Source organism: Branchiostoma lanceolatum, chromosome 4 (genome assembly GCF_035083965.1).
Source record: "Branchiostoma lanceolatum isolate klBraLanc5 chromosome 4, klBraLanc5.hap2, whole genome shotgun sequence".
NCBI lineage: Eukaryota > Metazoa > Chordata > Leptocardii > Amphioxiformes > Branchiostomatidae > Branchiostoma > Branchiostoma lanceolatum.
The window spans coordinates 24,509,627-24,536,175 of record NC_089725.1 but is presented as its reverse complement, the minus strand read 5'-3'; the positions used below and the strand labels follow the sequence as shown (position 1 = coordinate 24,536,175).

Here is a 26,549-nt window from a genome sequence, read left to right as displayed (position 1 = left end):
CAGATAAAACAGGTCCAAGTTGCATAGGCTCTGTTATACCAAGTGCAGCCTTTATCAGCAACTTGTGCGGAGACGTCAAAAATGTCACACAGAACCAAGGTTACGAAAACAGGAAAGTGGCATATGCTGCATGCTGTGGGCAAAGAAATAACATAAGAGCTTCAAAGGCAGGTGTAAAGAGGTGAAGGAACATTTCATCACTCTCAAGGATGGCTGCAAGGCTTCCCATATGGAGTGTGGCATGTCATTCATAAAAGATAAAGGATGTCAAAAACCTGAAGCAAAGCATTCCTAAAAAGTACAGACCTTGATATATGTTTTCATAGAAGGATCAATCAAAATTCCATGTGTGGCTGAAAAGGCGAAAACCTTCCTCTTGGTGTCATCAACTGATTTGTTAGTCTCAGACTGTGATTCAAATAAAGATGATTGAATATTGGTTCATAACACATAATAATTTGATAAAAGTTTGTCTCAATCATGGTGTTCTGGAGGGAGAAGAGATGCTATTCCAGGCCTATTCTTGAAACCAACCTGTTATTTGGAATTAGCCTTCAGGTATTGTAAATGGTCACCATTATGTAAAAAAACAACACCAATGCCTCCCAAAGAGTAAAAGACACAGTCTGGAAGAAGAGTAAACAAAATGGATTGATGCCATGAATGAAAAGGATCCACCTGCCTCTCTGACACTGTGGCTGCCAGGTATTTATATATATCTACCAGTGTCTTCATCACCCTGCCATTACAGCAGTCCTGATGACAGGTAGTACCCAGCACTGTCAGATTGACCCACAGATAACCCTTCTCTCAGTCCCCTGATGTTTCTGCAGAGTCAAACATGTCATACTGTCTGTCTGAACTTTTTAACTGATGATGGCAGTTGTTTTACCAGGTGGCTGATCCCACTGGTTTTCTTGTTGTAAAGCCAAGAATAATAGTTGTAATTTCTGTTAAAACTCTTGACATTATACAATGTGTCAGCAAAGACAACTCCAAAGTTACTGCCAAGCCTATAAAACAAATTTTTCTCAAGCTCAGACAAAAGTACATGCACATGATATTGTTTTCATCATCTCTTTGAAGTTTCAAAAGTCTTGAGTGTTGCTCCAAATTGGTTTTGGTCCCACTGCTTGAGAGATGGCGTTGCTTGCACACCTGGGCTTGATTCCTGCACATCATGTCTCTTGTATGTTACTTGCCCACAGACAAGTGTTTGTACCTTTTCCTGTTAGAACACTATAGGAGATTGATGATCGTGATGGTCTGAGACTACCCCATACTTCTTGTGTTTGTATCTGTGAGTGACAGGAAATGAAGTTCTCCTCGGAAGTTGTGGAGAAGAGAATCTAAAATTCTCGCAAAATAACCTTGCAGCATTCCTTGCCTCAGCTGTTTGTATTCTCAAGTCAGGAAATGGAAGTTTTCCTCGCCTCGGAAGTTGTAGAGAAGAGAATCTCAACACTCTCGCAAAATAACCTTCCTGCATTTCTTGCCTCACCTGTTTGTGTTTCAAGTCAGTGAAACAGCAACACCTGGGTCCATTACATGGTGCCACGGCAGTTGCCTTCCTGACAATGCAGGACAGTACTGTAAATGCATTTAAGTTCACATGGTTTTTATTTCGCGTGGTTTTAAGTTTGCGTCAGCGCTATAGTCACATACTGCTTCAGTATTGGACAAAAATGTTCACGGTGGTTTCAAGTTTGCGGTGAAAACCGTGAATATAAAACCAGCGCGAACATTTCTGCATTTACAGTATTGTGACACCTCTAGTATTGCAACATCTGGTCACAAACCGTTGGGAAAGTTGTGTGCATGCAAGGAGGATGCCACATGCCTTTGTTAGCAGAGCTGTAACCAGGTAACAAGGAGAAGGTGCCAGCCAAAGAATTTCACCCAACGGCTACCACTTGTTTTACAGGTGTGCAGCATGGATGAAATGCAATGAATTCCTTTATGTTTGCAGTACAGGGAGTTTGTTATAAACATGCTTCGTTGAAGCTCATTAGTTTGAAGCTGCGGTATGCAAGGCTCCCTATTCAAAGCAATAGGTTGATGTGGCCATCCCAGGGGATGTGTCTCAGCCTACAGAATGGCCTCCATCAAACACCTACAGGTTGAGGTGTTTTGGATGTCAAAACTTGTTGGTGTTGTTCCAGTCATGGCAGTTAGATTGTTTGGATTAGAAGTTGGACACTTGTCAGCCTGTGATTTTGGGCAGCTGTTTAGGGAAGATTTTTTTAACAAATTGTGTTTGGCCACACCTGGCTATAGGCTATAGTACAGCCATAAAATCTAAATTTATGACTCACAGTCGTATCTATAATCTTATGTTGCTAAATTTCTTACAAAATCTTACATCAAGCTCTCGAGCTTAAAAGATTACTCAGTCATGATTTAAGAGAGTTAGGTCCAACACTCCATCCACAATAACAAAACCAAGATGACTCAGGATCTTTCTAAGCAGCTTTTTGTGTCCTAGTTAGAATGTTTAGCCAGATTAAAAAGATAAACTTGTCCTGCCTGTTCTGTTCCCTCTCCACTCCTTCATCCTCGTTCACCAGGACCCTTCCGCTCCACGTTACATCGCTCGCAGAAAGGGCCCTGGTAACACGGGATGGCATCCATGGTTATTGCAGGTCGACGAGACTTGCTGATGAATAATTAATGAGCTAACCCTTATTTGGGACAAACGGCAGTTGTAGCTCATGAATAGTTAATGAGCTAACCCTTATTTGGGACAAACGGCAGTTGTAGCTCATGAATAATTAATGAGCTAGCAGTAACACGTAACCTGATTGGTTGATAGCTTCCCAGCGTTCTTTGCGCGCTTGCTTCCGATGAGAGGAAGCAAACGGGTTTTAACCCCTCTGATTGGCTGAAGCTGTTTTGGTGGCGATATCGTAATAACCATGGATGCCATCCCGTGTTACCAGGGCCCTTTCTGCGAGCGATGTAACGTGGAGCGGAAGGGTCCTGGTGAACGAGGATGCACTCCTTCAGCATACACTTTCCAGATATGCTGATAGATTGTAAATATAGAATAGAAATTTCACCAGCCGACCCTTTTAGCCAACTTGTCACACGCTATAAAACTATGATATCAGATAAGCCGTGTTGTCACATAAAACAAAGCATCTTAGGCATCTGTCTGCAAGAGAAAATGGAGGTATTATGTTCGTTTTGATCCAGGGACCAGCCTGTACAATGCTATAAATGACAATTGTTAGCAGCAGAGTTGTTCTGGTTTTCTTCAACTCTCTGGGTGTTTTGGTTTAGCCATGGGTGGGCTGCTGGCAAGGCATTCTGGGAAGACCGCCTCTGTTTACCCACATTCTCCAAGAACCAGAGACAAAACAAGCTACAGGCCTCCACTATAATTAATTAATGCATTGAAAAAGTACTGCATGCTGTACTTAATCGGCTAGACTAAACCGGTTTTCAGCCCTAGCTCAAAGCTAAGGAAGAAATGTAAACGGTGGGACCCTGTCATCAAAACCCAGTTTACAATCTGTCCTTACCTGCCTAGTGGGAGGGGGAAAGGTCTGTCTGTTTATGCTTGCAGGAGGTGCACTGCTGATAGGTGATGTGGACAACCTCATTGTCACAGAAAGGGGGACAGTTTGTTTTGTTGGAAGAGAAGAGAAGCAGATTTTTGATAGGTCGTGATGTGCTGGTGGAAGGTAATGGTCACCAGGGGATATTGTACGATTATTGAAATGTCGTTTTTTGTAACTTTTGGATTACATGGTGTGAACAGATGAAAGTTTATAAAGTCAGTTTTGCTGGCAAGACTTCAAAGTTTTAAAAAACTAGAGTTGACATTTATGTTCATGGTTGCCTGGAAATCGGCTTTAAACCAAGCAGATTGTCAGATTTTGTGTCCATGTTTTTCGCGACCACTGACATTCAAATAAACTTTAACTGCTGACTTCTTATTAAACTGAGACAAAAGGTGTACATTACATCATTTCGGTATTCTTTCGTTTATTACTAAGCTATGAAGTTTCGTAGATATCATCAGTGTCAGTTAGTAGATACATATCTTTGGTAATATTGAAGTCTCTATTACTGTTGTGTAGCAGAGGTGGTAGGCTCCAAAACCAACCTCTAGCACTGGTCTCCTGTCAAAGGTGATTTCAGCAACTGTTTTCTGTCACTCTGACAAGGCAGGGTTTCAGATAATTGGCCATTTCACTCATGTTTCAAAGTCCCCAGATTTGCTGCCTCTCAACAAATGCAACTTTTTAGGCTCTCCCTTGTTGCTTTTGTGCGTTTCTTGTTTCAGTTCTGGTAGATATTAGACAGGAGTAAAGGTTAGTTGCACAAAAATGCATATAAGAAGCTTGAAATATGATGCATATTAATCCTTACTTTAAAAACATTAATGAGATGGTATCCTGCTGTCTTCATATGTGTTTGCTCCTTCAAAGGTCAAGAGCGTAAGCGCCAAAGAGTCCGCCCTCCTAGACAACATGGGTAAACAGACAATACTGTCTGCCTTGCTCAATTCATCCTTCAACATCTCATCCCAGTCTGGTTATAATCAGGTGTATCATCTGTCAAAGCTGAAATCCTGTTTAGTCCTGTCTCATAGTGGAGGCACCATGCCTCCAATCTCCTCTAATATAATGAAGCGTCTTCAGCATTGATGATGTGCACCTTTGATCTTATCTGTCACATTGTGTTGAGGCTGAAGGAATTAAAGCAGCTGACCAGATTTTTGGAGATAATTTTTTAATATGTTCCCTCCCCCTAATATTTGGCCCCCTCCCTCTAATATTTGGCATGTGTTTGAAGATCATAAATCAGATCTCCAAGCATCAATCTTGTCAACTTGAATCACCTGTAGGTTTGTGCAGTGTGCCTCCATTCAGCATCATATAACACCTAAGCTTGTCACCTCACTGCATCCATAGATACTTGCACATTCTTCTTCTTTTGAATCTTTTGATGGTGGGACAGCATCATCACCATCTACTTCCAGTATCCTGCCTCTTGTGTAGCCATTACACTTGTATTTGTTATTGTCCCCTCAAGCTTTTCACCCCTTTCCTCAACCACAACAATCAACTACACCTCTTTATTTGCTATCTTGCGATTTATTTCCGTGAGTCTTCTCTGGAAGGAATCTGCCACAACCAAAGCAGCAAAGACCAAAAATCCCATCTCCACTGCTGTTGTAAGGGTCCTCCTGTGCTGTAAACTAAGTACCGGAATAGGATGTGCATGTATATTGATACTATGATAGAGCTTATCAACATCTACAGATCTTATGGTCATTGTCACCCACTTGAGAATATTATTCAAAGAAACTTTCAAATCATGTTTGATGAATAAATGAGATAATAAATGTTAAAGAATTATTGAAATTGATGATAGTATAAGGTCTGTTTTCATTTTTGATTATTGAGATGAACTGTGGTATGATACAACTGACTTTCTCGGTGGTGAAACTCGGCCCACTGGTATAAGATAATGCATTCTTTTGACTACGATAATGTAAGACTTAACTTATTAAAGATAAAGCTGCCGCCTTTGTCTCGGTCTCCTGTGGAGGTAGACCTGCTATCGTTGCCCAAATCCCCTTAACCTTGCTAAGATGTGAACTCTGACACACAAGTTCTGCAGCCTTGATGGGATAAGTGATGAAGGGTCAGAGGGGTGCACTCCTTCCACAACAGTGTTCCCCTTTCCCTACACCTGTGTTTCTTTAGTTGCCAGCCAAACTCTCCCTCCTAAACTCCTATAAATCAAGAAAATATCTGTCGGAGATAGCCTTTAATCCCCGAAAGGCTAGGAAATATCCATGGCGGACTTCTGTCCCCACCTTTGCATTAAGTTACTATCCCTTATAACCTTGTGGTGGCCATTTGGCCCTTGGTGTGGAAAGGTTTGTTTGTTAAGAAAACTCAAGATAAATCCCATGTCATTCTTGTGGTATCTATTGCTTCCATGTAACATTCTGTTAAAATGTTTTAGCAATCTAAGGAAGAAATGGAAGGATTAAAGTTGTCTTAAACCTTCATTTTTCAATGCCCTTGATTATTTTTATATGTCAGACATTGAATCCTGGGTTACCCCCTGGTCTCGTTGCATGCGTTGCATGCACGTTTGCATCTTTGTTTCCATTACCAAGCAACCACTCGATTTTACACCAGTCCACACAAGACACATGTCGGAGAATTCTTGATCCAATTAGTAGCTAAAGCTTTGAACTTGGGTTCACGAACAAACGAGAAGTGAGCAGCAGATGTTCTGGTTGTAGGCACATGGGGCCTTCGCTTGGTTGTCCTATTTGCCAGGAAGGAGCAACTGCTGGTTTGTGTGCACTGTAAACCTTACAATGTGGGCCAAACCACATGAAGGAAGAAACCAACTGGGACACGACTGTCAGGGTTCAACCGTGTTTATTGGCATGCTTCTTGTAATTGATCACAATGTAGTAACCGTGCATATGTAGAAATGCAAGTTCGTCCGAGTCCTGAAGTTCCAAGAGAGAAATTATAACTTCAGACTGTCTAACAACCAAATGCAAGGCTGTATTTACAGTAAACTGTTAGAAGGTGGTGGCAAATGAGTCCTTGCAGCTTTTGCCTTACAAACATGTGCATGTACGTGACAGTACGTCCAATGGGATATGTGCTCCAAACGTTGAGGTAGGTCCTAAAGTAAAGCAGGAAAGGCCACCACTACTGGGCTTTGCAAAGTCCCGCTTTTACAGATGTGACTTCCTGCAATGTGAACCCCAGGGAAGGAAAAATTATTTGCCAAATGCATTGTGTCGTATTCAATGTCTCCTAGATTTTCTGCTTGGGATAATTTCTGTCGTGACCTTAATTTAATTTTGCACTGAAGTGAGTCGGATAACTTTATTTGGGTTACGTTTCAATACATGAAACATATATTTGCTCCTATAGTGTAAGACATCACCATGTAGAATTATTTAGTGTTTGATAAACTTGACAAATCCAATTGAATCCAAGGCACAATAATCACTATGGCTTGATAAGAATATTGTTTATTATTACATAAAGAAGCAGATAAAGAAAAGGAAATCGTTCTTTAAATAGTACAAATTTGTTTATTATGTAATCCCCACAGGAGAGAGTAGTTTCTGTAGGACCAGATTCAAAAGTTTCAAATGTTTCAAACAGTCCCATAACAAAGTTGCAGGAGGTTGTGTACATGCTCTTTAGTTCTTTCCCTTGACATGCACAAAAGGGCAAATTGCAAATCCAATCTGATTTTTCACCAGATAGGACCAAAGGCCTGTGATGGATGGCCCACTTAACACTTACAACCTCTCCTTTAACACTGGGGTGCTCTAATCCTCCCCTCACTTTCTCATCTATTTGCAAATTCACACTTCTGATGGCGCTAGACCCATCCGTAATGAGCGGCAGTGCTAAGATGTTGTCCCTTGGATGTTGTGGCTTGTTGACTCTGCTGGGGTTCCTCAGATGGTGCTAATGTATTTATGGTAATTCATGGGTCCCCTGAGTGTGCCCAGAATACACATCCCCTTGGCACATTAGTGCATGGTTTACTTAGGGCCAATTTACACACAGCTTGTCTAGATATCTGGACTGCAGATATCTGCCAGGCGACAGCTTTTTTCTGTGTCTAAACAGGAATTTTATGGTCTTAATGAGGGTTTTTTTAGATGTCGGGAAAATTTCAGCCGACCACTCTGAAGCATTCGCCCGACAACTCAGCTGGAGTCCCCGACCGCTCCAGCCGGACGTCTAAACAGAATGTGTCGCGTAGTAGACATCTGGAGGTCGGGGTTCACGCTAGTTTGCATATTTGGCGGGCGATAAAGCGGGAAAACTTCTTAGCATCAAGGAACATTTGTTCCCAAACGGACGACGGACTTCTTTCGTGATGCCTGATCGTTCGGTGGATCGGCCCTCCCCCCTCCGCCACGACAAGGGCAGCGAGTAGGAACGCAGCGTTGATTCTGACCGGTCGCTGTCGTCTTCCCCGGTACCTCAAACGCCTCTTACGCTCAACCCTTGCTTGTTGCCTCATGTTTAGCCACACGCGAGTCAGATAAAGAAAGAATACCATATTCATCATGACGAAAAACACAGGCGGTTCTCCCGCCATTTTGAAACGCGCGCAAAATGTTAAATAGGGTCACGAGTGCAATCAGCGCGCTGCGTGAGCCCTGTGGTACTTCCTGTCGGTGTGTATAAATGCGTCCAGATATCTAAGGCTCAGATGTCGGCGGATTTTTAGATATCTGAAAAAACTCTGTATAAATTGGGCCTTAGCATAAGACAATACAACCAAAATTAATGGTGTATTAAATTTATTGCATGAGGTTTATTCATGAATATCCTCTTCAGATATTCTCCTCTTTGTTACCCCAGAAATGTTGTCTGTTTGGTGGATGCAAAAAGGACTGCAAAGTCAGCGGTTTTGGCATTATAAATGCTAAAAAGAAGTAGCATCATTTTCACCAATATTTCAGATTTTGAAATGTTTGCATGATTTCCTGGTAACTCCAAGTTGTAGTGTATAAATACAGTATTCTTCTGTCATGAGACTCATGACAAGGCTGAATTGAGGACCCATCTCCACATCATGAGTTGACATGTGCGTCATCCTCAGGTACAGATAAATACAGTAAGGATGAGCAGTTCCAGGTTGTGCATCCTGTAACCTTACCTGTACTCAATGATAACACCCATTTAATGTTAGCATTCCCCTGTGAATCGGAGTCAACCTCTCCATAAAATCCCCATCAAATCTGCTGGGCTGTATCATACTGTCATGATGGTTGCGTGCTCAGGAACTAGGACAAACAACAAAGCCACTTGGTCAGTGTTGACAGAGGCCCTCCACTTGAAGTACAAGTTTGGGGGGTAAACCCTCCCTCAACTTCAAGTACTTGAACTGAAGAGTAATCTTCACTGTAACTGACTAGCTCAAGGTGTTAAAAAATTCTGAATTTTGTTTGTGAGGTCAAGAGTCCTTTGTTCTATGCTAAGAAATCCTCCACTGTATACAGTAGATCTTTTCCGTCTGTCTGGGCTCTTTTGTATGCAGACTGAGATGGAAAAAGCACAGAGAAAACAGTCGGCATGTCTTGTTCAGAAGCCGTCCATGGCAACCAGAATGCCAGAGCCTCTCTGGAATCCCTGCAGTATTTTCAAGTGGGAGGAAAAGTAAACCATGTTGACAGTTTCTTTATCATTCTCCCATCGCAGGCCAGCTGCTAGATCCATCACATGGGGGAGGGAGGGGTAAGAAAGGTCCTTGAATTTGTGGGGACATTTGTCGTGGTTTTGTCCTGTCAGATGGTAAACAGCCAACAAATTACGGAAATTTATGGCAATCCCTTTTGTAATTTTAGTTCAGATATAGAACATGTCCTTTTGCAAGCAAGCATGTAACACATATCTTCTTATTGAATATTTCTGAAGTCTTTTTAATGCTGGTGAAATTTCCACTCTGGATATATTCAAGAGATCGAGAGATGATACACAAAGCATACTACTCAAGGTTGAAATTCTTGAATGATACATTCATGTTGAGTATGTATCTCCTGACAAGTCAGCTTATCTGCTTTTAGTGAAGGTTGTTCTAACATCCTTGCTGAGCTGTTGACAAGATATGATGTCAGAGACGGACATTGGCCCATTACCCAGTGCAGTGTGTGTATCGTGTGGTGATGCGGCAAAGTAAAACAGCTGGCCTCAGATATACACAAGGCATCCGCTGGCACCCAGATATGTCTAGAATGTGTAGTACTTCTGGGAATGGTGGCATCCTAGTTGTTCCTGATATTCTGTCTGTACTATGAGACCCAGAGCAATAGGATCAAAAATGCACGGTTCCTTGGATCTTTCTCGTTTGTAAGACACTCTGATTGATGCATCCGCAGACTGGGAAAATCATCGACCAAATATGTTGAATCACCTTTGGCAGCAGGGAAGGGCATGGCTAGTCCCTCCCATAAACAAGTCTACATCCTGTCTGCAACTGATATCCATGGAAGGGAGCAAAGTTTATTCCCAGATCTTCCTTATCAAAGCCTGTAATTCCGAAGTCTACTACCTTTCTTTTGCCGACTCCACAGAGTAGGGGCCTTTCACCTCATGTCAGTACTGCTAACTGCTGCTCGATTGTGGTCGGAACAGTTGTTAGGTTCTCCAGAGAAATAATTAAGACCAACTGTTTGGGCATGCATCTCCTTAACTTTAAAAGAACTGGCAGCCATTTTGTTCTGTATTTCTAAGTTCTTTTGTTGACAAGCCTTTGTACTCACTGTGCCAACCATCTTTCTTTAAAACTGTTGAAGCAAGACTGCGGATGCGGTTACCATGGTTACAGTACGTGCATTGCAGCTTTCTTCCTTGACGTGAAAGCTGAAGCAGCGAAAGATAGAAATATCACACTTCAAGAGGCTGGTATATTTTACGTAAAGCTGGCCCTTTTAGTTGCTGATCCACCAAAATCTCTACCTCCCAGGGCTCGAGTGGACCGGGGGTCATGTTTGCACGGTCTCTCTGCTTCATGCTGCCATTTTGATTAAGCCCTAGAAAGGAGTTGTAGAACTCATGAGAGTGCTCCGGTTATCCATTATAAAGCCACGCTCAATCTCTGTACACAGTAATAATCTGGGTCCCAGCCTCCCTGGGAGGAAAAGCTATTGCCTCGGGGCATGAATCTGTGCCGCCTGCCATACGCTGCCCAGGGTCCGCACAAAACAAATACAGGGATTTGCCAATAAATGGCAAGCCGCTGCTGGGTTGTTGAATGCACTGGACACAAAGGTAACAATGCGCCGGGGTCTGCTGCTACATGACTCCTATTCTTGTCCTTGCCGTCTAACATGCCCGGCAGTTTCCTACGATTTCTTTGATGTTCGTGAGACATCTGCTGTCCATACACACTCACCAGTGCAATCAGACGAACATGGGAACTGCAAGTCTGATTCATTTTCTTCAGCTAAGATTGCCGTAAATTGAGTTTAGGGTTACTGATGGAAGATGTAGGTGAGACATAAACAGAATGTCCAGGAACCTGGAAGATTTCCCATGCTGATTTCAACTCACCCAGCTTACAGGGGCTCCAATGACCCATTCAAGATTACTGGGGTGGCAAGGGTTCCTGGGGTCAGCGTGGAGAAAGGGGTTGAAAGACGAGCAAGATGGAGAAAACATTGGAGCTTGTGTCTTTGAAATGTGTTTTCTCAAGCAGAAAACCGGGAATATAAATCATACACACCAGAAAGCTCCTGTCGGTTTCGTATGGCACCACTGTATGGCATGCATGTCTTCTGGCAAGTATTCAGGTACACATCTAACAATGTCATGAAATCAAAATAAAGAGGTACAGCCAGATGTAGCAGTGGTTGGTGATAGTCCAAGAGGTTGTGTGCCATGTTTAATACATGGCTAAGCACAAGCTAAAGGTTGTATGTATCTGGGCTAGATGTGGTCTGATATTCATGCCCGCTCAAGTTACTGCATCAGAAATGAGACTGAGGATTAGCAGAGGTACAAAATCGAAAGTGTTTGACAACAGCTTGGCAGAGTCAAGGACGTCCTACAGAGTGATAAACAGGGCATGACGAGTACATGTACAACATCGCAGTTCGCAGTAGTGATTCCTATAACCACATGTGCTCCCTGTCCTTGAACTTCCCTGAGCTATGTTTGTAACTAAGTTTGCCATGTTTACCATGAAGAGTAGGGGTGACCCAGTGTGCTAGACCAAGGACATTATATAATGTCCTTGGCTAGACCAAAAATATGCGAGCCGTAGCAAAGCCGCATTACACTAATAGCTAACAAAAAAGCGTCAGTCTGAGGTTCGACCGCTTTACCTTTTTACCATGTGGACTCATTCTGCTAATGACAATTGCTTTATCTGTGTCATCACCTGGATGTTTTAGCAACACCTTGTATTTTTCCTGTCACATGTCTGTACATTAGGTCGCCCGCTGTGTGATCTAGGCCAGCAGACTGATAAGAACCAGTTTTGTTAGCTGAGAATTTATCACATGACATAATCTTGTCCTTGTCTTTCAACATTGGAGAAATATGATGACAGTGGAATCCTTTGCAGTCGAAAAAGTTGATTTTCCTCAATGAAAACCTGGCTGGCAAGGCTTTAATGACGACCACATCAAAGAGCAACCTAGACAAGACAGGAAAGTGAAATAATGAGGTTGGAAGGAACTGTTCAGCCATAACCGATCTCGGAGATAAATTTGTCTTTTGCTGTAGAACTCAAACTTACTCCAGGCTGTCACACCTGCCACTTTGTGTCTTGGATTACACAAATTCAGATCAAGTTCAGATTGGTCCTGATGGTATTAATATCAACAACTGCCAGGACCAGATGATGTAACGTACAATATTTATGAGACATGAAGGCATTGACAGTACTTTTCTGATGTGTATACAATCTGAATTGCTTGTTTCCACAAGTTAGCTTTTAAATGCCTTGATTTAGAAGACTATATGCATATAGTCATAAGATTTAGAGACTTCTGTCCATTCTCTGCTGTCTATAGCACATATTAATAGCAGAGAAATCTTATTGGTTATGTGCCAAAAGCTATCAGTGGTACAATAACCAGTAGCCTAAAAAATCCAGACCTGTGGTCAGCATTAGATGTAGATGACAGATCTGAATTCTTGACTTGAAACTAAATAGACACAGGTTCTGGATCCTTTGCACTAATGGATACCAGACTCCTGGAAGTATGAAACAACTTATGTGTTGATTATTAAATTCTATGCTTCATGCATTTGATTTATCGTTCGATTTATTGTTGTTGCAGTTCCTCCAGATGACCCTGTGATAGAAGAGGGCTCCTCTGTGTCAGTCATTGCTGGACAGCCGAAGAACGTCACCTGCCGAGCAGACAACGGCAAGCCTGCGGCCACCCTCACCTGGTGGAAAGATGGCCAGGTGAGAAAGTCTTGATAAAAAAGGGAACTTTTTTTTTCACATATTGTCAAATACTTACTTTAACTATAGGTAAAAGTACTGAAAAAAATACTAATATTACTTGTTAGTTGTAACTGACTAAGTAACTTTTCGCTTTGTTTTCAACATGTTTTGCAGGAAAAGTCATTGATTACTTTGTGTTTTTTCCTGCTCATGGTTTGTCAGTATTTAGGGGCAGGAATGTGTGATTTGATATCTCACCAATATATCAATGAACAAAGGCGAATTAGTTAACTGTCAATGCTTCCTTGACTGAAGTATGCAGCTGGTATAGTAGAGTATTTTGCCATCTGGCAGCATGTGAAGTGTCTCAACCCCCAACAGTTGTGCTGTCATAGCTTAAATATCCAGGATTATTCCACAAATTGACCCCTAGTTGGTACAGCTTAGGCTGTGGTATCACATTACAGTTTCCTAGGAGTCACCTTTGACCTGACCTGTTCTTGGAGTCATGAAAACCAACCCATTCATTCTCTTGACTCTAGTGTAAGTTCATTGTGGCATTGCCCTGATTTGAAATTATCCCAAAGTCTTTGATAAGCAATTTTACTTACATGTAGGATAAAACCTATGTAACAGCGCCACTTACTGACCAGTTGTGCATTTCATCTGCAAAATGATTCACTGTAGTTAATGTGTCCCATTTGAGCATAAGCTTGTCAAATCAATATTTAGTTCCTGAGCACAGTCTAAATCCCTGTCCTATTCCTCATAAAGAATACCCTTGGAATACTTTCAATTATAGATGAGAAATTGAGCATCTCTGACCATGTTTTGAAAGATGATACTCTTCCAATGATTCCATGAATAGACCAGAACAATTTTTATTTGCCCAGTTAGGCAACCATCAAACGTTGCAATAGTAACTTTGTCCGTTCAGTACAGATAAATTTTCTTACAAACATTGATATTTTCCTGTCATGTTTTTCATCTTATGGATATGAAATTGAGAGCTTTTGCAGCATGAATTATTCACTGTTTGTAAGTCATGCCAGATGGGCTCTTGCTAAATTTTCAAAAAAATATTCATAATCAACATTGCCTGAGGGAAAGGCAGTGCTGGAAAGTATAATTTTCCGACCCAGCCCTGCATGTTCCAAGTCCAAATGTTATCTATCTTTCTACCAGATGTCTCCCATGCATACCTTGGGCACAGCCAGTTGTGCAAGAGTGCCCAAGGAGCGGGACTGATTGTTATCTTCTTTCATGGGATTGAATAAAGGATGACAACACAAATTGGGTGTGCATGCATCAAAAAATTACTGTCCAAAGGAGCTCATCTCCCCCATATGGCACTGAATAAATTTACATGCCATATCGCTGACCAAAACAGCCTCCAAATAACCAAATCTCCGCTAGGCAGCAAAAGCCCTTAATTTGTTACCACCGGAAGGCCACAGCTGGACAATATCTCTGTGCCTCGGATATTTAAGACTAGTGGTTACCTTATTACTGCTGGGAGGGGGAACGGGAGAATTGACCACTGAGAACACCAGCTGGTCAGCGTGTGCCCGCTGCACCTGATGTGGTTCGGACAAGACAGGAATCACCAGCTCCATGCGACCATGTCAGTAATAACAGTGCTTGAAACCACTGCACAGCTTGTGTGTGTGCCTACAGAGCACTGGCCAGTTCTTACACAGCAGCTGGTGTTGTGTCCTGAAGAGGGATATGATTATTAGTGGCTATTGGCATTGGCTAGAAAAAGAGTAGGTGGCCTGTACCTGACCCTAAAGAAACTGATTTAAACAATCAAACTTTATTGCACAACAAATGTAGCAGGTACAATGTATGGCAAATATCAAGTCATAAATGCATAAAGGCGTTTATGTGGAAAAGACCTAAAAGACTAAATGTACTATGATGTACTGGAGGTCAAACTTTGTTTTTGCTCCAGCTCTGTAAAGAGTAAGATGTTAGACATATATAGGATAGATTGGCAGTGGGAAATCTAACACAATAGCAGTTAACCTGCGTAGCACTACTCCAGAAATGTTTTGTTTCTTAAATTGTCCGCTCTAAGCTACACGCTGTATATTCTGGATGGCTAATAACTGTATTTGTATTGAGGGATTATGAGGAGAAACTGATAGTGAAAGAGAATCCGAAGTGAAGTGATATGATTGCAGCTCAGATGATCGTAAGCACATATACCACAGGAAACTACTTCCTCCTTTGGGAAAAAGGTGACCCTTAAGTCAACACTGCAGTTGCTTACATGACCAAGCTGTTATTTTGACCATCTAATAAAGTACATGACTCATGAGAGGGACAAGTTAGATGCCTGTTTGTCACATTTTACAGAAAAGAACAGCTGATTCCAGGGTCCAATTTATATGGTTAGGCAAGATTCCAATTTTGGACAAAGCCAGGAAAGCTCCAGATTTATCTGTCCACTGAAAGCTGTGGTAAATTATTCACAAGAAATAGTTGAACAAAATCGGCCACTTGTGTATTCTTTATCTGTTGACTGGCTGGGAGCTCAACTTGATCATCAGGGTCATTTGAGGATAATTGCAGAGAAGAAAGTGACTCATCTCCTGTTCCCCACAGCATAGTCAAGGTGTAAAGTTAGCCTTGTGGGATATGTAGTCAGACAGAAGTTTACTTTGTACATACACGTATGCACCTTTGGTAAGATGACAACCCAAGAACATGACTCTTACGCAAAGGTACAGTTAGGAGAGCATGGGGATGAAACAACATGTCCCCTGGTACGGCACTTTTATTCATGACTTTGACTTCAGAAACGGGTCAAGGAGACTTTTATGCAAAATCGATATGCCTGGTTTGGTGAAATGCCTGACAGGATGGTGGCGAAGATAAAGTCCTCTGGAGATTGCATTTATCTTTATCAAGGTCTGCTGACTCTGCTCTATTGATTTTTAGTCACATTGCTCCCGGGCTTATTGTGTGCTCGGGTCCTACCGTCTTCCGCTCCCTCTGTAACAAGCCATTGGGGTTCTGTCTTTGTCAGTGGCTTGCAGTACAGGAGGAGGTTTAATGTGTAAAGATGGATGGCTAACTACCAGCTGGCAAAAGACCTGTTTTAACCCCGATCTTATTGCTTACAGCAACTGGCAATGCACAACAGCTGGAAGGCAGGGGCTGTGCCATACCGCTCTGTAGTATGGTCTGTTAGCTCATAGCAGGTGATGGGGGGAGGTCCTAATGACTGTTACATGGAGAACAATGGACATCTTTTGAAAGTCCATAGATGGCCTGTTTGACTCATTCCGAGTTGCCACAGTCCTATTTAGAGTGGTAACCTTTCCAGACCTCCATCTCCCAGCAGACTAGTTAGAGCACCCACAGCCTAACTGGCTGGCACAAACCTATTCCTGGATATGACAGGCATTGTTAACTGGGGAACTCTGGCCTTAAATTGTCCAAATCAGGTGACAATCCCAGGCATATTGAGTTTCCCAAATATTGGGTGTGACCATATTGGTAAGATCCATAATGGATCACACTCAACAGACTCCCACGTACAAATAAATGGAATTTTGCACCATGTTCCAAAGCCAAAACATGAGGTTCTTGCTGTAATATGAAATAGCATTGTCCCACACCCTGTCCGCTAGAACATCTACCAGACAAATTTTGTTTCTGGTACGAAATAAGGACTAACTCTTCTTCATCATCATCAATTCTGATGGAGTACCTTGACTGCATTTGCTCCTGCTCTACAAGTTCTGTTGATCCATGAATGATAATTCTAGATCCTCTACATGAGCCCCAAAATCTGCAGTAATTTGAGCGATTTAAGTCTCATGAGGACACAGAACTCTGCTCTTGTTAATTTATTGATTGATTTTGTTTCCAAAGGAAAAAGGTATAAGTAAAAGATATCAATGACTCAAGTGTTCATTTTTCTTGCAGGAGATAACCGAGGGTATCACATACATTACTGAGGATGCTGGGGAGAAGAGGAAGAACGGGGTCAGCATCTTAACCTTGAACCCATCCGTAGATGACCATGGGAAGGTCCTGACTTGTCGGTCCAGCAACCCAGCCATGGACGCCAACAAGGAGACAACCACTCAGCTGAATGTGGAACGTAAGTGACGGGGAGTGAAAATGTTGAATGTTTTCAGGTGTTTGAACACTGCGCATTTTAGCTATGCTAAGATGACAGGTAAGAACATTCTCAGTGGTTGCATGAATTGAATTATATGAATTTCACCAACATTCAGGTAAGTGGGTATAGTCTTGTCATCCCCAAACATGACACAACTATGCATATTAAGTCTTGTTATAAACCTGAGTTACATCCATCCATCCATCCATCAGGTAATACAGTATTAAAACACTGGCTACAAAGCTTTTTATTAAAGTACACTGTATTGCAATAACTTTTTCCCATTGAGGTACCACTAAAGATCATGATTCTAGTTTTACAAAGAAAAGTTAAAAAGACATCATGTGCTCTCAAATGTTGACAAAGTGTTGAACAGTTTGAAGACCTGTATGTAAATTAAATACTAGTAGCCAGAGACTGAGTTGTCTCAGCAGCTCCCAAGATAAAGCTAAGACAAGATAAATGAGTAATTTCAGTAAATATACAACTTCAAGGACACACCTGTCACATAGCCATAATATCTAATGTTTTGGTTATAACTGTTTCTATTTAGACTGTGTTGGCTCACTCCCAGGCCCAACCAGCCAGCCATAGTTTCTTTCTGCCTGCAGGAATGAATGTAAATACACCGTGAGGTATCAAAGTCAGAAGTTTGCCACTATAGAGTTGAAGAATAATAGCCTCACTGACAAGAAACTGAGTACATTAGAAGTATCAATAAAATGTTTGGCAGTTTCTTGATTTGTTCAGCTGGATGTGGCTTTAAAGTGTCTGCCAACCACAACATTATGAAGCCGGTTTGAAAATATAACCTCTGCACATGTAGAAAGCAATGTCATTATAAACATGGCCTAAGGTATCACAGAAACACCTGCAGAAATATGTCTGGAACAAGAGAGGCATTCTATGTGAAAGTGCCCTCCTTGTAGTTGTAGTTGCCCTTTGACCTGTATTTTACAGGGTATGCAATGAGGGAGTTTCAGGTCCTCTGGCCAACAGCAGTTCTGTCCCTGTAGAATACAGGGGTTGTACCCCTAAGAGAGGTGAGAACCTGATTGAGGAGAATCAATCCCAATGCCAAGGTTCTTACCGCCTGTCAGACAGCCATTCTCTTGGGTTTGGAAAAATGTTTGGAGATATTTCAACACCAGACAAAAGAGGTCTTTGTAGCCTTGGAAGTAAGATGTGATGTGCAACCCTCCAAATTCGATTGGACAGAAATGAACGTTGGGTGCAGTAATAGATGTTTCTTGAGTTTGGATTGGCCCCTGTGCCAATTTACAGAAACATGATGGGATGGTTTGAAAACGCTGAAAACAATCAGATTACGATGGAAATATAAGCTGTTTCAGAATTTGTCAGCCTTCTTCTTGTTTGGTTGCCCACATCAACTTGTTGATGAATCTGCTACACTTGATTTGTGTGCTGGTGCTGGGAGTCCAGTCCAGGCCATCCATGCGACCTATGTCAGTAAGATGTCACAAACAACACCTTACCACCTCTATCCTCCTAAAGACTGAATAAAGTGCCGATGACTGAATCTGGGGGAATATCGCTGATGGAGAGGCTCCAACGTCTCAGGGAAAATGCTGGGGATTCTTGGCAACAGGAAGGAGCTTGATCTCCTGGCACTCTAGATGTAGGTCAGCTATGTCGAAAGGCATCACAGCCAACAAACACAAGGATTTATGTCTCAAGAATTAGGAATTAAGATTCAATAAGTAGACCCAGGGGATCCAATCAACTCTGAAAATATGTTTCAACATGCAGTATGTAGCCACGATGTGGAAGATGTCATGTTGACTAGCTTCATGCTGGCAAGGAACAAGTTTCACCTGCTCTTTCTTCTGGGATTTGGACGACTCTGGGGCCCATTGTGCCCTGTTCGACTACTCTCATACATGATGATACGCCTTTCACCCCTGTCTTGTCAAAGGGTGAAAAGACTTGAGCTTACCATTTAGTCAGCAGGGTGGCGGTGGGTATTTCTACCCTTATTCTGTTTGGTTCCCAACAAAAGGTAGCTTTCTAGTCAAGCCAGTAAATACCCACTGGCCAGGTGTGACAGGATGACAGCCACCTGTGATCTGTCACTTCCGTTTGTCACAGAAAGATTGTAGTTATCAAATCTGAACCATTTTTCTTTTGTACCACAAGAAGTCTTGGCCAGGAAACAGATTATTTCCATCCTATTACCTGATGAAAGGATGTACAGATGGATGTCATTATTGACTGGTTCCTCACCTGAGCTGTGAGAATGTTTAGGAAAGTCAATGAGTTGAAGTAAACAGAGATTATTGGGATCGTTCAAACTTTGGTGGAGCAATCCTCTGCGGTATAATTACCCACTGAGATTGCTTACATGTCTTAGCTGAGACTAATGTCCCAGCTTTTCTACAGACACCTGGGATAGAAAACTTATCAGTGCACGTCCTACTTTTTTATTGGAGTGGACAGGAGATTCATGTAAGTCAATGTATATTACAGTTTCACTGAGAACCATGTATGACCAAAAGGATTAAACTCTTGATGCAGTAAGTTGTTTGCAGTTTGTTCCTACTGACTGGTGGTGAGTCACCTTGTTAACCGGATATCTACTGTAAAAGAGCAGTACACACTGTGAGCTTCACGGGCTAGTAAATTACAGTTCCTGCAGGTTGTGGGAAGATATTCTGCCAGGATAGACCTTTGTGCCCAACATAAACATTACCCTGACCATGGTCTGGAAAATTGGAAGACAGTCACAAAAGGATCTGTCTATTGTAAACAAGCTGTATTGTCTGCTGAGGTGACATCCCCGCAAGGTCCTTTTTTTTACCTGTGTTTGAGAAAAAACTCCTGTGTGAAGTATGCTTAGACATGCCACATGGTCCATTGCACTGTACTATGAGAGAAGGTATGACATAAGGGTCTGTATTTTAATTGTCTATCTTAGGATAACCCAGTAATAAAGTAAGGGCATATAGTAATATGAAATATATTTTGTTTATACAGGATATTCCAATAGAACTATGCTATCAACGTAGGATTGAAGAATCTACTAAGGAAAAAAACATTTGACAAAGAAACAGACAGTTCAGGTGTTAAACTGTGACTGGGGGAAATGAAGGTCAGCAGGGAAGGAAAATGTGCAGGGGAGTGAGCCTGGCACTGTTCCCACAACCTCTGTTGGCAGGGTTAATGTGGGGGAACTTCCGATCATCATATTCTACAGGATAAATTTTCCAATTTCTTCCACCTGCACATAACATATCAACTTTGGCCATTAGTAGGAAGGAAGCCTTGACAAGCCGCTCAACTTGGGAGGTTGACTTGGAAGTATCTTGTGAAACTCGTAAAGACTGTGTTTTATGATTCCTTCCACCTGTTACCACTCACAAGGCAAACGTATCATATGGCAGAGTAAAAAGGACAAATGAGAGGATTGTTGTTTCCAAATCATAGTTTTTCAAAATTTTTGATGCCTATGAACTAGTAGAAATTATTGTGGCATATAACCTTTATCATAGAGAGTAAAAATGCTGACGCTGACAGGGAATCCTGCTTGATCTTTTTCCAAATGATCAGGTGAAAGTATACAATAGGATTACCACATTCTTCCACCTGTAGGACATGTCAGACATGGGACAGCATGACAGGAGTAAACTGTCCCCTGGGCACAATCTAGTTGTACATACAACACATATTAATCTGTTATTTCATCTTGTCACACAAGCTTTGTTTTTATGAAGATAACGTTTTGCCCCCAGCAGTAGGATCAGGAAGTATCATTCTGGATGAATTACTTTGGTAAAAGAAGTACATTTTGGAGAGGCAATGTGTCAAGAAAGATTTATTCTGACTGACTTGTTTGACCTGTACAGGGTGGTTCTCTCCTTGAGGGGACAGGTGCTTTACAAAAGCTTTTTGCTTGTCTTGATTTATTGAAACAGGTGTTACAATGGATATAAACATGAAGCCAGCCTAAGATGGATGGATGTAGAAATGGATGGAGTCAGTAGATGGATTTATTGAGGAATCCATCCATCTTGCTGTGGATGGATAGGATTGAGTTGATGGATGGACGGATCTATGAGTATTGTCAGGTAAAACAGGAGAACCGGTGTTCTTTGATGTGTGTTTTGAGAAAGATAAAAAGGTTGAGAACTTTCAGTTGACAAATCCAATAACTACTGTAATCACAACAAACCTGCAACAGAGATCTGAAGAAATAGCAGAGATACTTTTTGACTGGCGATGTTTACCAACTTTCCAACAGCAAAATTGAAAGGTTGAACAGAAAGGAAAAGAGTCAATGTAAAGAATCAAACATATTTACAAATCTCTAAGATGGTGTTAACAGGTGTGTTTGGAAAACTGCACATGATTTTTAACCCTGCAGGCATGTTAGTATGTTCTTTGCACTCACTTCATGAAAGCTTGTCACTCAACAGGTGCTGTGAAAGGGTGTGCCAAGGCAATTAAAAGACAATTTTCTACTACATATTTATCACAGTTGGAGATAATCATTTGTTTAGTAACTAGTATTTAAAGTTGTACCTTGAATCACTTTGTGAGAATAGTTGAAGTGTGGTGATGATGAACAATCTTGTATATCTATCATGAACTTTTTTGTTGTAGGGCCATCGTTAGATCTGGTTTGGAATGTGTGAATGTTTCTTCGGACAGTTTGTGCAGTTTTAACGAGGGCCCGATAAATCATTCTCACCATATAAATGACAGACAGCAGGATTTGACCACTGGTATAGTGCCCAGGCCTATCACTCAGGTTTTGTCACAGTAACATTACATGCAACATCACAACAGAACAAGAGTTTATTTATCACAAATAGGTAACTGTTCTATATATCAATGAAAACATGGAAACATGCTGTTATTCAAGTACTTAGTTGCCTATGGCTATATGTTTGCTGGATGACCAGCCATCTGATGCTTATCTGCATCGACAACAGAAAAATGGTTTGTTTAATCCAATTACAATCTAGTTGAACATTTTAATGAGGAACCACTTCGATATAATTAGGGACTTGGTAAGCTACACAATTTAAAAATGAATAATTTGCCTTTTTCTCCAGTTTATTGCATGTTGTTCTCATTCGGAAGGGCTCAAAGCTAGTGTTATATCGTGTGTTTAAATGTGTTGTCAATGTAGAGGTATTCTGATTGGCACCAAAATATTCTAGACCATATTATTATCCATTCCGAAGTCATTGAGCAGAAAAATAGTAAATTGAAAGCCTATAATTGAAATAATGACGGCTGAGATATCCATGGCAGCATTCGTGGGGCACGTTATCTCTGTCTGCTATTGTAAAGGTACCTTAGTCACTTAATCCTGCCCAAAGGTTATGCTGGAGATAACAAGGGGAGCCAGGTTAGGGAAGGAAAAATCTTCAGTTGTCAACACCTGGGTTTAGTCAGAACATAAGGATTATTCCTAACACCACTTATTTCTAGAGTAAGACTAATGTACCGGTACGCAGTATTATCATTGATTTAGCATGTTTGAAACTGAGGTCTTATTTTTTTCCTCTGTATTGAGAAATGAATAAACAAACTAAATTTGACAAGACATGACAAAAGTTTACTTCATTTTATATCACTCTTGAAGTGACCAGCTAAGTCAGCTTTTTTATACCTTCTAAAGTCTGCAGGTGTTCCAATAATGTACCTATGGGAGATTTAGAGCATGGGGGAAGGCATCTCTCATTAACAGTAATGACGCACGTTTGCAGCTACTGACACATCTGGTGGGGAGACCTTCTGATCTGCCCTGGAGGGGAGAGATGCTGAGTGGGCGGGGCTCGCATTAGTCTTAAGCAAACAGCAAACAAACGAGAATTACTCATACAGGAGGGACTTAAGATGAATCGCCCTCTCTGTAATTAAGTCAAATTTAAGTGTTTTACCTGCATGAATGCAGTCTTAGCAAACAGGTACCAGTTAGTAATTACCTTTAGAGTAAAGACTTAAGCACATGCTGTGCAACACAGCAAATGATCATCTCTGTAATGAATCAAAATGTGTTTAACTTGCATGAATACTGTCTTAAGCAGCAAACAAATAGTAATTATCTTTGAAGTAAGGACTTAAACACATGTTGTTTAAATGATCATCACTGTAATGAAGTAAGATTTAAGTGTTTCACTTGCATGAATACAGTGTTTAGCTAACTGAACAAATTGGAATTACTCATAGAGAAGGGATTTAAACGAGATAGCTTTAATGACGTAAAACTAAAAACTTAAGTGGTTCACCTGCATGATGGCAGTACATTGTCTCTAGAAACCTACCAACCAGCAGAAGAAAAATAGATTATCAGCATTTTTCCTTATCACATCACACACAGTGACAGATGTCTTAACTGATGTTTTAAGTGGTTTTAGGCTGTTGTCTAGACGTCTTGGCATCTTTCCCATTCAAATTCCAATCCTACAGGTAAGAGGTCCTGATGGGGATGTGATAGGAGGTTTTTTATTAAAGAGATGGTTATAAAAAGGTATTGGAGGACTCCTCCTGGAATATTCTCTTTTTACTATCTGGTATAACATAATATGAGTTAAGATGGGTTAGTCAGAAGTGTACTTTTAGTAGAAAATGATGCAAATTCCTGATAAAAAGGTACCCATAGGCAACCTGTGTAAATGTACTCTTGGGATCCTCATCAAAGCTTGTGAAGAACTGTTCCAGAATGAGTGGGCAGAAAGGCATTTGAATAAACCCACTAACTAGTCCCTTGTGCAGTGAGTGCCAAGAATACTCAAATGTGTGGAAGTATCACCAGAATCTGACTTGAGGCTGTTCTCTTACCTTTATTTAGTTTCTTCATTTAAATTGATTACTAATGGATCCCTGATCCTGGATGTTGGACAGAAGGACACAGATCTTCAAAGCTATCATCAAAATCAGAGATCAAAGATTTCCCCTGGTTCACCTACATTCCAACTGAAAATAAAGACCTTTTGATGAAAGGATTCCATATCTTTTTATCTTGATGAAATCCTTCTACAAAGACCTACATGTGAGCAATGATACAATATGCATATCCATGGGTTGCCACAGATGCTGTATGTAGGCAAGGTGGACAGGTTTTAAGTACACAAAGCATCATCTTGACTTAGACACACTGCTCTTCTGTACTACCTTGGCCAAAGAAAACACCAGTATTTGTGATTGTTTGTAACATGGTTTATTGCAAGAAATAAATTTATAACCCAGAAGGCGTTGATTTATACTTATGTAATTGATGCTGGACATAGGCACATAAACTCAGACGAATTACAACTACAAAGTAGTCAGCTGTTTTTAGAAGTTATCACTTTCTAGTCAGCAGAAAAAAACTCTCACGCTCATTCACAACTGTATATCAAGTTTGTCTCTACTCTAGCTGACATGGAAGGCTTTCTTGGCAGGATGGTTTGTCTAGACAAGCAGCTTCGTTTTTAACCAATATTTTATTATTATTTAGTAGTTAAGCATGTACTGTTTGTATGTCTATGTTGTCCACTCTTTGTATGGCACTGATATGGGCCACGAGCCTGGCCAAAATGAGTAAGATGATACCCAGTGTTTTTTAAGCTGATAACTATGTATAGTGCCCTTCTGTGTTTAACATTCCGTACTTAATGTCCTCCCTACAGACACACCTGTGGTGGTGGTGCAGTCCAACCCGCCGTTGGTGGAGGAGGGCAGCTCGGTCAGCCTGTCATGTGAATCCAGGGCAAACCCTGGAGAGGTACGATCCTCATCTGGTTCCAGAAATGACGTGGGTGACAGTTAGCGTTCTTTTCTTTTCCGTTCCCCGCAGGCTGAGAGGAACCTAAATTGCATGGAAAGTAAAAAAAAAATACACTCACACCACGTTTGGGTAACGTCGTTCAGTCTTCACCCACAAATCAGTACTTACATTGTATGTTGAATTAACAAGTCCAATGCAGTGTTTCCCTGACGACTAAAAGGTGTCTGTCTGATGCCTTCAACCCATTTCTTGGATAAGTACTCCTTGGTACACAAGATTGACACTTGAATAAACTAAAAAGGACTTTCACAGGGTGTTACAGAGGCTTCCATGGCAGTTGCTTCACTTCTGGTTCTAAAGCCACTTTTGGATCCACTCTTGCCCATTAGCCCCTTTTTTACCAATTATGTTTGAGTTGAAGCTGACACTTTACTACAATTAGAGCTTGAAGTTGAAGCATCTGCCATGGTCAAGAACCCCTGAATCTCACTAAACAAGACTTATACAGAAAGACACTATAGAAACTTTAGGAAAGTCTTTGAATATGGAAAATTTGTGTTAAAAGGCAAATTCTACTCCATTGAAAAATTCATAAAAATGATTCTGAAACGGGAAACACTGCAGAACACCTTCTCAGCCTCGGGGAACCCTTTCTTTACCCAGCATGCCCTGCACATCAAAGCATGGCGGTTGTCTGCATGCCTGCGTATCTGTGCTGCCCCCAGAGAGGGAACACGGCGGCCACGATAACTCCGCCTGACAGGATTCCAACAAACTGCTTATTAAACATTCTGTGTGTCCTGTCCTTTTCAGGACATAATTACAGGCTACTGTGAGTTACGTGCATGCCTGTAAGCATGTCAGCATGCGAACAGAGCTGTGAAAAAACCCTTTCCCACGCACCTTTGACTCCTTTTTGTTCTGGTATGGAAAACTTTAAGTAGCCCACATGTACATTGCCATCGTTTATTTCACTAGATAGCATAGTACAGGTGCAAGGATATTGCTATGTGGATATTACTAAGTCTTCTGTCCCTCTTCATTTGCAAAGCAATTCATTACTGTATCTGTGACAAATGCCACATATCTCCATGTGTTACAGGTTGTCACTCGTTATCAATATAACACCTATCAAGTTACATGTTTCCATTTTCTGTTAATGTTATCTTTAACTAGTTAAAGTATATGTCAAACTAACTTCTCCTAATCCTGTGTCAGGTACTGAACATATCAAACCCATCTTGATAACAAACCATTGCCCCAATGGAGGTGGTTATTATCCCAATTAAGTCCCAGTCTTCATGGCGAAACACCAATCTCAGTCAAGTTGTTATTATGATGTCTGGGAATTAGGGTGTGGTGTTTTCACACACAATCAAAAACCCACTTCATTTTCCGCCTTTCTCTGAGATTGACCCTGAGGCATAAACTGTCCCTATGTGAAACATTAGGAAATTTGCTTGTCAGCAGAATGATTTCTAGTATAGCTCTCATCCGAACAATCTGGTGAAAGACTTCCAATCTTGGTATTGTGCATTTTTTTAAAGCTGTCTATTGAAGATAAAGTTGTCAATTAACAAACTTATTATGAAGAAGACAAAACAAGGTAACTGGTAAGCCTGAGAAACAAAAGTCAGAGCTTGATACCTGTAATGCAATTATCTCACCAAAATTATTTGTTGCTTTTCATTTTTCAACCAAATTTGATATGATGCAAGCTAGAAGTAGACATAAGTCTTTTTGTCAAATATG

The 26,549-nt window shown here is 41.1% G+C and overlaps 1 protein-coding gene across 5 annotated transcripts in view; it reads left to right on the top strand.

Moving 5' to 3' along the window:
* LOC136433586 (kin of IRRE-like protein 1) overlaps nucleotides 1-26,549 on the top strand; it is a 56,005-nt gene that overhangs the window by 15,686 nt on the left and 13,770 nt on the right. For 4 of the 5 annotated variants that reach the window (XM_066425934.1, XM_066425933.1, XM_066425931.1 and 1 more), the window contains exons 3-5: nucleotides 12,809-12,939; nucleotides 16,861-17,038; nucleotides 24,700-24,824. In XM_066425934.1, the coding sequence (XP_066282031.1) occupies nucleotides 12,809-12,939; nucleotides 16,861-17,038; nucleotides 24,700-24,824 (434 nt within the window). The remainder of the gene's footprint in view (nucleotides 1-12,808; nucleotides 12,940-16,860; nucleotides 17,039-24,699; nucleotides 24,825-26,549) is intronic. The other variant, XM_066425932.1, reaches the window with a different exon arrangement.